This window comes from Coffea eugenioides, unplaced genomic scaffold (assembly GCF_003713205.1).
Source record: "Coffea eugenioides isolate CCC68of unplaced genomic scaffold, Ceug_1.0 ScVebR1_642;HRSCAF=1353, whole genome shotgun sequence".
NCBI lineage: Eukaryota > Viridiplantae > Streptophyta > Magnoliopsida > Gentianales > Rubiaceae > Coffea > Coffea eugenioides.
The window spans coordinates 1-10,439 of NW_020864500.1; the positions used below are offsets into that span (position 1 = coordinate 1).

Here is a 10,439-nt window from a genome sequence, read left to right on the forward strand (position 1 = left end):
GGAAAAAAAAAAGGGAAAAAATGGCATTGACAAGAAATAAATGCCATAAAGTATGTGAATTACCTTAGCGTTTTGAAGTCCAAGAGCTACGGTCCTAAAATTGTGGACACAATTGGGACGTCAATTTGCTCCAGTAAGAAGTGTCAATGTCAGCTGCAACTTGAAAAAAAAAAACAAAAAAAAATCCATCAAGAGCAAAATTTTGCCTTGCTTCCTAAGAAGGGACATTCAAGAGAAAGACACGGCATGTGGCATGTGTGTTGCCCTAACCAATTAGCATCAGTGGGAAATTACATGAAAAAAACTTCAATTGCAATTTAAATGAAAAAACACTGTGGAGTTTGCGTGGATCGAGAGGGCTATGGTGTGCAACAATGGAAAGAAAACGGGTATACTTTGCAAAGTAACAACCGAAGTTTAAAGTGGTCTTGGCCCTAGGTTCAATAATTAACCTGTGCTCGCTAAGTTTTGTTGGAGTTATTTGGCAAGTAATTGAGCTACTTGAAGAACACATGCAATTTTTCAGCAATAAAAGGTGCACAAGAATCAAATTTGCAGCAGTGACATGCAATATGTCTATCGAGTTAAAAAGAAAATCTTAGATCCCTTGATACTATGTGGTAAAAAAAAAGAATATATATATATATATATATAGAGCCCATTTGGCAAACATTGTGCGAGTGTTAATCAAAAAAGAAAAAAAAAGCTGGAAATCAAGACTAAAAGGAGGCTCGATGATTACCTCGGTGGTGTCAAGAATTTTTCTGGTTTGTTCTCTCCCCACGATGCTGCGATTTGTCTAGCTGTGTTCGAAGCCGCAAGAAGCAATTAGAGAACTCAAACTATAAGGGATCTTATTGTTTAGCTGTACTTGAAGCCGTAAGGGATCCCATTGGTTTCTTTTATAGAGCTCAAGCCATGCAATAATAAAAAAAAAGGGGGAAATCAAAGTTCATTTGGAAATTGCAGGAATTGAGCATACGGAATTGGTTTCCAGAAGCCAGCTAGTTGATAGCTTCCAATTGTTTACAAGAATTTTAGCAGTTTTTTCTAGTTTGCTATAATGGTGCTTGGTTGAATGTTCGGTCTAGGCAGTAGACCAATTTTGATTGGCACATGGTCTTGGAAGCAATTAAAGGTCAGAAGGAAAGTGAGTAGTCCAATGTCCAAGAAGATTGCCTAAATTCTTCACCACTTGATGGTTGGTTTTGGCAATTATCAATTCATTGCAAGTGCGCAATTTAGTACCTGCCGAATTGATGCATCATGAAAAAAAAAGGAAATGATTGAAAGTGGTATGTTTCTAATTCTCTTGGAATCAATTCTCAATCAAGAGGGAAGTGGTCTCATGACTTCTAAAAAAAAATTTTGAAGCCACGGCATTATGATTGTGTACATGGATCAATTTGGTTCACAAATGTTCAACTACATGGTTGTGTCTCTTCATATAGAAGCAAGGAAATCAATATCTTATTCAAAGTTGCATGGGAAAACTTTGGCAGTATTCGGATTAGGAGGCTGCTAAGATTTGGAGAGCGCCACATTCGCCGAGAAGTTCGTATATGATGCAAGTTGGTTTTAAGCAACTTCTAGTTTCAATACTTTGCTAGTTGCGTGACTTTGGAAAGTGGAACAATGCATGTTTGATTGAGTAATTGCCTAGAAACTTGGTTCCCAAATATTTGTGACCAGTTTCTCGTAGCATTTGGAAATATAAAATTCGATGGGTCTTGCTCCTTTAAATCGAGCTGGTGCCAGGTTGCCAAAAAAAAAGAGAGAAACCAATGGCCGTCTGGAATTTGCAAAGGCTGATTATAGCAAGATCATGAACGTGGAAGCCACTAAATTCGAGTAACTTCCAATTAGCTGAGATGCGAATTGGAAATTATCAATTCGATTTAGCAAGTCTGCCGCATATAATGTTGAGTGCCGAAGCGTGAAGACATTTCCTAAGCTTTGCACCACGTTTTGGTTCTCAAAAGTGAGAGTTTTATAGTAAGTATTGAATGGGAAGTTTCCATAGAACGAATTGGTAGCCATGCTTTGATTATTAAATGTTTAGGCGGTGCAATGGTCATAGGAGGATTCCTAATGCAAATAAGGCTACATTGAAGTTGCTGAAAGTGAAATTAAATTAACGGTGCCTACTAGGACTTCCAGGTGAAGAATGTCTATGGAGCAAAGCCTTCAAGGGACATGGGACCATTCTTGTCGGAATAAAATCGATTGGAACGTTTGAGCTTTAATGTTTGGTGTCTTTAATGTATTGTAACTTTAAGTTAATGGTAGTCACTTGGACTAGTCTCCAATGGAATTCCAAAGACCAACAGAGCAGCAATTCGGGCAATACAATTGGCTTTGGCAATTACCAAGCCACTGAGGTTCGAGACTAATTGCAGCAATTTCATTGTGATTACATGGGAATGATCCTATGCATTGCACCTCGCCATAGACCTCATGTGATACATGAACCATGGGGACTTTTGGTCATAAATATGATCTTGGATCACATGTATTAATCCAAGCTTAAATTGGCCAATGAATTGGCCTTTCTTTAAAAAAAATAAAAAATCAAGTACTTCAAGTCTCAATTTGAATCTTTGACAAGCAAGTCTCAATTGAGTCTTGAAGTGGGGGCATTTGTAGACAAAGAAAATTTATTTAATTTATTTTAGTCAAGATTTATTTAAATTAAATCGATCTTGATTAAATTAAATTAAATTAAATTATAGAAGTCCATCATGTTTTGGACCGACAAATTGGATCAATATTATATGGGCTATTAAATTAAGTTAAATCCATAATGTCCATTTAAATTGGAGTGAATTAATTGATTTATTAATTCACAATGGACTATTTGGGTTGGCCCGTTATTTAAGCCCAAGTTCAATGGGTTTCTTAAGGGAAAAGTTACCCAAAATGCAGGAAGATTCTGGAGGGTTTTCTTAAGGACTTAGCCTACATATTTTGGCTATAAATAGTGGTCTTCCCCCAAGGCAAAGATATAGAAAAATCCCTAACATTCAGAGAAACTCTGTCAAATTCTCTTAAGAGCTTTCTTCCTCAAATCCAAGTCCAAATCAAGTCAAACAAATCCTCCTGCTATTGGTGTTGAAGACTTGAAGTTCCAAGTGTTTGACGCCATCATCAAATCAATCGTTTTCTACGCTGAAATTGTAGGAAACACCCTTTCGATTGGAGAACAAGTCTTTTCGGCCCTTCAATTGAAGCTATTCGAAGAAAAGAATCAGGGGATTAATTTCTTTGATTCAAGAACTTTCAGAGATTGTAACCCGCTTATTATTTGATTTAATAAATTTGATATTTGTGCAAGTTTTCTTGTCTTTTATTTCAGGCAACAAAATTTGTGCTTACAAGGACATCATCTATTGAAAAATGAGCATAGGACTCTCAATATTGAACAAGTTTAACTTGCAAGGTGAAGATACATATTTTCTTATTTTTCTCTCTTTCTTCCCTTTTTTAGGCTGTCTATATCTTTTTTTTTTTTTGGAATTTGATGATTTTGGTTTGATAATTTGTATTTATTGAATCATTTTTTTCATGCTCAAAAGAAAAAAAATTTGACCTACTGTAAAAGTTCAAAAACTATAATCCATTTCTTAAATTACATTTTTTTTAAAGAAAGTTTATCCTTTTGCCAAAAATAGAATGAACAGAACCAAGAGCAGAATGAGAGGAAATTGCTGACTGCCAAAATGTTCCCATCCAAGAGGCCTACGCGGACAGAAGTGCAGGAGAGAAAGTGGTAATTAGAAGAGAGCAAGGATTGAAATTGAGAGCAAGGAAGAGAGAGAGAAGGCAAAGCAAAGAGCGTCCACCAATTCAATAAGGCTATCTGCACCCACGTTTCCTCAAGCCGCCCAAAAATCATGCAACCAACAAACACCCCCAGAGTTCATGAAAATTACGGAGTAACCGGACCATTTGCCAATGCGGACAGGAGTGAATTTCCAACAAAACCACGCCACCTATCGCAAAAGACCAAAATGCTCCTCAAGCTCACACAAATCATTGCATAACCGGTCCACCAGGCACTATTCACAAACGATTCGTGCTTTATATATACTAGGTGGTGAGACCCCGCGTTCGACGCTGGGTGCCTATATTAGGTGAATTGGCTGTTGCTTGTTGGAAGAGCTTGTTGGGAGAGAGGAACGAGTAACGCGAGTAGTTTTAGCAGAAGTAATTTATATTTGTAGAGATATTATGATAATTTGCAAGTAATATTAAGTTTTTGGTGATTGAAAAGATGGATAGAGAGGTGAAAGTCACATAACTTCTAGTCTATCACCAAAATAACAAAAGCACGTTGTTGTTTGAACTGAAACTGATGCTTGTCTAACCAGTGTTTTTGCATGTCTAACAAAAGTAGATTTTTTGTCATCTCTTTACTCGACTACGAAGTTCAATGAAGCTTTGGATGCTTTGTTGTCTTTGTCAGTTCTTCTTCAAGACTTCTTTTTACTGAAGATGAGGGACCTTTGTGGCTGCCTTGATCTACTGAGACAACAGATAAAGTTGATGTTGCAATGAGAGTCGGGGAAACTTGTTCAATGGAAGTGGCATTTTCTGTGGTGCTGTCTTTTAGAAAGGATGGTGGAGTTGCAACTAACTCTAATGACTGTGCTTCAGCAATTTGATGAGTTTCTGGATGCTGTTCTGGTTCTTCTAGGATGAAGGTTGTGACGAAAAATAATGGAAGAAGATGCTTCTGAGAGGGAAGATATCATCTCATCTCACAGAGGAAGTTCTGATTTTGCAATTTTTCATTAATTCTGCTAAAAGACATCAATTCTCCCTGTAAAAAAAATAACTTTTGGTAGTGATTTTGGTAGACAATATTGATTGAAATTATATATGTTTGTATAATTATATCAAAAGTCATATACCTGCAGATGCTTCTCATATATTTGAGTGGCGGTGCAATCAATAAGGGTCTCAGCATTTAGATCCTCTACTGTTGCATCAATGAAACCAGTGTTGTCATAAACCTGTACTTGGAATTTAACTCTGCAGTAGAGATGATTATTAGGATATGAGATAGAATATATGAAGGGTATAATAAGGAATTTTAAGAACTTAAAGATAAAGTTACTTTGGTTTGGGTTTTGTATCTCTGAGTCCACAGAAATTGCAATCAAATTCCATATCCATTGGAGCACCAGTGATTTTGTTGCAGCTAGTACATATAGCAGAGAAAAATCGCTGATTGCAGTTGATGATTCTGATTTTTCCTCTGATCCAAAAGTTCTTGATCTGATTGAAACACAGTTATATATATGTCAGTATAACTGAATCAGTGATATTATAAGATAATAAGGTATGTAGCCGATAATGTAGATTATTGGTGGATATATGTCCATGTTTTACCAGATTTGATGATGCAAGAATCTGTCCAATCAAACGAACTTCAGTGTTGGTTGGCGCAACTGTTTTTTGTTTATCTTTCTCATACAGTCTTTCATTGATAACTCTGTGAATGTAAGAAATATTCTCCAGTGACCTATCATAGTAAAAGCAAATGTTAATATTTATGTGGATAGTTAGGAAGAGAATTTTGAGTAAAAGAGGGTGTGGATATTTGTAGGTGAAAACATACCAGATTTTGAGAGAAGCAATCTGATGTAGTGGTGGATCCAGGACAATTGTGCTATTTCATCGAGTGCTAATGTCAATTCCTGATTTATTGCACCAAGAAAGTAAATGGAATTATGTTTATTTAAATTAAATGTAAATAGCATCAGGTTGATTTTGATTATATTTTTACCATGATAAGTAGTGATTCTAGGTCGTAGAATCAAAATTGGTGGATGAGTGTGGATTCTGTTAACAAGCTCAACACCTTCATAGTAAACGTAAGGTTCCTACATTGTGAATATCAATGGTCTACATCTGTAAATTTCAATATATGAATGATACAGTTACAATTAAATCATCAATGATTTGTTCATATATGAAATGCTTTATAACTATATTTATTTTGCAGTTTTCAGAGTTAAGATCATGAGGTACTTACTCGGGATTGACAACTATGAATCTTTGAATTGTATGTGGTCCTCTTGCAGTACCAATGACTTCTTCTGGGAATGCATGGATTGTTACACACAGGATATCTAGTTGAACATGAAAATTTTCTGATTAGAAAATGTATAGTAAACTATCATATAGTATTTATTATTCATGAGTTTTTATACTGAATCTGTCTGCATCACTATTCTTGTATTTGTCAAGACTCCAAAATGCAGTGATAGGAAAGCAGTTTGCTAGTTGAACTGGGTCCGTTTTGCTGACTTTCCTGATGAAGGCAGCTTTAGTGAGTGTTAACTAGAGTGGAACAGAGCCAGTTTGGTTTCTTGGATCAGTAATTGGCACAATAGCAGCATTTGCAATATAATAGGTCTCACAAAGTTGCAATTTGTCATGAACGTAATTGACATCTCTATTAAAGGCAATTGAATTGATTCATGCTGTCAAAACAAGAGAAAAAGCAGTAAACAAATGAGGAGATATGAATGATTTCAAACTTTGTTTACAGTTTGGTTATTTAATCCTGATGTTTTCTAATTGATAACCAAAGAAGTCTAAAAATTGTCTAGAAAGTGATTTATTGGTATATAGAATTTGATGTGTACGATTTACATAATTAAATTTTAGTATTCTTAAATTTTAGTATTTGAAAATTGAGTTGCAGAGGGAATATGAATTTGAATAATTTTTTTTTGTTTTGCTGGACAAACAAGTAACTAAGTGAGTAAATGAAGTGTTTATCTGACCTGTTGATCTGAAAACATTAGTCTGATGAAGCAATAACCTTGATTCTTTCCTGGATAGATTGGTGATTTTTCAATGGGAATTGCCTTAATCATCCAATCTTTTGACTCATGAGTCAAACTGCTAACAGGAATACATCTGTCATCCATAGCTACAATATATGAAATATATAAATTAGTGAACACAATTATTAGCAGTTATAACAGGAAATCATAAAGCATAGGCATGTTGAATATGATAAACAAAGCAAAATACGTTGGAAATGATTTAGATGCAAATTGATATAAACTAAGTATAAAAGACATGATAGATAGAATACAAAAAGCTAGTACTTAAGTAGCAGTTGCAGCTGCAAATATTTCTTCATAAACAATGTTTCGTGTACTACTATCTGCAATGCATTCAAGCACAACTGGTCTTAGAAGTATCTTTAGTTTTTCTCCAGTTCTTGCCCTTGACATTGCAACATACAACTGGCCATGCGAAAAGACTGGTTCTTTTAAATATATTCCAACAAAATCAAGTGTCTGCCCCTGTGATTTGTTAATAGTCACTGCAAAGCATAATGAAACAGGAAACTGAGTTCGCTTAATGGTATTGGATAAGATTTATCATTTGAGCTATGAAGTGGAATTCGAGGAATGAAAACTTTTTTGCAATGTGATTTCCTGAAGTAATCTGTGCATGAATAAGATTGCGAGCAAAATTTAAACAAATTAAATGTATTCCATTACATAAACCTTGGGCGGGATTCAAATTTCTGAGAAGAATTATAGGACAACAAGGTTTTAGGATTAACTCGTGAGGTGGCAATCCTGGTGGTTGGATAGTGTTCAGAAAATCTCCGTGATCAGCTTGCTTTGAGGGATCAAGTGTTTCATCAAAACTCATGTATCTTGTTTCTTGACCAGGAAATCTTTGAATCAAAAGGTTATTTACATCATGGACAAAGTCGTTTGTTGTAGTAAGAATGGCTCTATTGGTGACACTTGAGCTATTGTGAATGAAATCATTGAGTGATGGATAGACAACACTTATTAACTGATTGAGGGAAACAACATCATTCACGAAAGGAATCAGGATAGATAGTGGCAGTTGAATTTTGCTGTCTCCAAATGTTGGTTCTGTCCCATTCCCAATTCTGAACAAAAAATCAGAAAACTGAGGATCCAATCTAGCTCTCATATTTTTAGTTAGATGCATTTTTTGTAAATGAGGCCAGATGTAAGAGTTGACAAGTGATGCAGATATATAATCCTCTTTCTGACCTCTTCGAACAACAGGGAGAGTTTGTCGAAAATCTCCACCAAAGACAATGATTTTGCCACCAAATATAGTATCACAATCTAGAATATCACGAAGCATTGCATCAAATGATTCAATTGCATATTTTTTAGCCATCGTTGCTTTATCCCATATAATCAACTTTGCAAGTTTCAGAAGCTTACTGATGCTGCTTTGTTTTGAAATGTTACACGTTTGCTTGATGTCTTGGTGAAGTGGAATCTTGAAGCAAGAGTGTGCCATGCGTCCTCCGGGCAATAGTGATGTTGCAGCACCAGATGTTGCTGATGCAAGTGCAATTTAACCTCTTGATCTCACAGTTGCAAGCAATGTTTTGTATAAAAAAGATTTACCAGTTCTACCAGGACCATCAATGAAAAAGGCAGCAGGAGCATTTTCATTGATTTTTTGCATTATTTTGTCGAATGCAGACTTTTGTGCACTGTTTAACATTGACACTGTAGCTAAATCTTCATCAAAAATAGGTATCTGATACTCAACTTCAATTTCTTTCATAGACTTATCTGAACACAACACATGATAAGGAATATCTGTGAGGCTGTAATCAGTTATAACTTTTCCCATGATCTGAAGATGTTGATCAATCAAGTTAAGAACTTGAATTTGTACTTGTTGTTGCAATAATGCTAAGTTTTGTCTAATGTCTTCTGACAGATGATTTTCGAATTTCAACCAAGTATCTCTTGGATTTGTTGGTGTGCAGTGTACAAGTAACACATCAAAAAGTTGTCTCAGGGAACATGGCATCTTGTATACAAGTGCCTCAGATAAACATTCATCAAAACCATTGTCCATTTGGAGTACTCCACGAAGTGTTGCAGCTTCTTTGTATGAGGATGCCTGGCGACCGTTGATAGATTTTAACTCATCAAAAAAGGTTGGTTTTCTTACGTGCATAAGTAACATTCTGAGGTAATATCTTTCTTCCTCAATAGGGTGTGCTGTGTTAATATGGCTGATGACCTCTCCACGTTTCTTATCAATCCATATCCTGTCCCCTTCATCCCAAGTAAAGTACCGAGGAAATTCTCTATAGAGACAATTGAGATCCTGTGCTCTTTTATTTGTTCGATTCATAGACAAGAATTCTGTCAACATTGTCCTTGAATTTCTTTCATTACGAAGAACATCTTGCAATGCCTGATCTTCAATGAATGATATAGGCTGACTATTTTCCAGATGCAAGTGCATTGTCATCACTGATGGATGAATGTTGGTTAAATCAAATGAAAATATCCTCCACATAGCTTCAGGAGCACAAATCCATCTAGCAGATTGAAAGTTATGAATCTCATCAATGATATTTTCTGTCTGGTAAGCTGTGATCTGATACATAACTTTGTCGTATCCCTTGTAGATATACTTGTAAATATATTTTACTGCTTCAATAGCAGAGCATATCTCGACATTGATATGACAATCAAATTTTGCAAGTAGATATGCATTATATGGTACAACCCATCGGTTATCAAACAGATGTTCCCTGATAATAACATTTTTTCCATCATTGCGCCTTCTGTAGACAGGATAGGAATTTCTTGAATGTTTAGTGTATGGAGAGAATTCTTTTGGATAGTTATTTCTGCACTTCCCATTTTGACGTATACAGGGGTTGTTTGGATTCAATGTACCACATGGTCCATGAAGCATGTGCTTTATCACCAATGAATACAAATACGGTGACTCCTTTGGATCTGGCAACTCTGCGAAAACAATTCTATCATATGCCTCAGGGGAAAACATTTTTTATCCTTGTTTGAGGATAATCAGGAAATGTGCATGTGGTAATCCTCGCTTCTGAAATTCAATGACATAAGTATAAGTTGCAACTTCACCGAAGAGATTTCTTTTGAACAAATCATCTTCTAACTGCTCAATTTTTGCTCGGAATACCCGAGAAATCAAATCTGGTCTATTTTGGATTTCATCTTCACCTGATAAATGTTGTTTTATTTCTGGCCAAGATGGATTACATGTCATTGTGAGAAAGATGTCAGGTTTTCCATATCGTTGAACAAGTGACATGGCATCCAAATATCTTCGACGCATGTCTCTGGGGCCTCCTATAAAACTTGCTGGAAGAATAATCCGTTAACCAATTTTTGATCCTGAAGTCTCACCACTTGTTACACTATCCATTAATCCTTGATAAACCTCAGTTCTTAAGTGTTGCTGCCTGTGTCTGTGGAATTCCAACGGTGATGTCTCCAACTTAATATAGGTCTCTACTCAGTACTGCTGCAGTAGTCTCCCTATGTGTAGTAAATTTGACTGATCACCATCTCTTATCTAAAACTTATATGCATAATATTCACGGCAAGATACTGTTGGTCTCTTGG

General features: G+C 35.8%; 1 protein-coding gene across 1 annotated transcript; it reads right to left on the reverse strand.

Annotated features, from left to right (window-relative positions):
- Window positions 1-7,127: 7,127 nt before the first annotated feature.
- Window positions 7,128-9,843, reverse strand: LOC113758663. The gene is made up of 3 exons (XM_027301431.1): window positions 8,433-9,843; window positions 7,536-8,363; window positions 7,128-7,348 (listed from the first exon to the last, which is right to left on the reverse strand). The coding sequence occupies exons 1-3, from the start codon at window positions 9,841-9,843 to the stop codon at window positions 7,128-7,130; spliced, it is 2,460 nt and encodes an 819-aa protein (XP_027157232.1).
- Window positions 9,844-10,439: the final 596 nt, after the last annotated feature.

Excerpts from the sequence above, each read along its gene's own strand:
- LOC113758663 (XM_027301431.1), bottom strand. The coding sequence starts at position 9,843 with ATGTTTTCCCCTGAGGCATATGATAGAATTGTTTTCGCAGAGTTGCCA. Across the intron at positions 8,364-8,432 it reads TGATGGTCCTGGTAGAACTG|CAACATCTGGTGCTGCAACA; the intron begins GTAAATCTTTTT and ends CACTTGCATCAG. Across the intron at positions 7,349-7,535 it reads AAATTTGAATCCCGCCCAAG|TGACTATTAACAAATCACAG; the intron begins GTTTATGTAATG and ends TATGCTTTGCAG.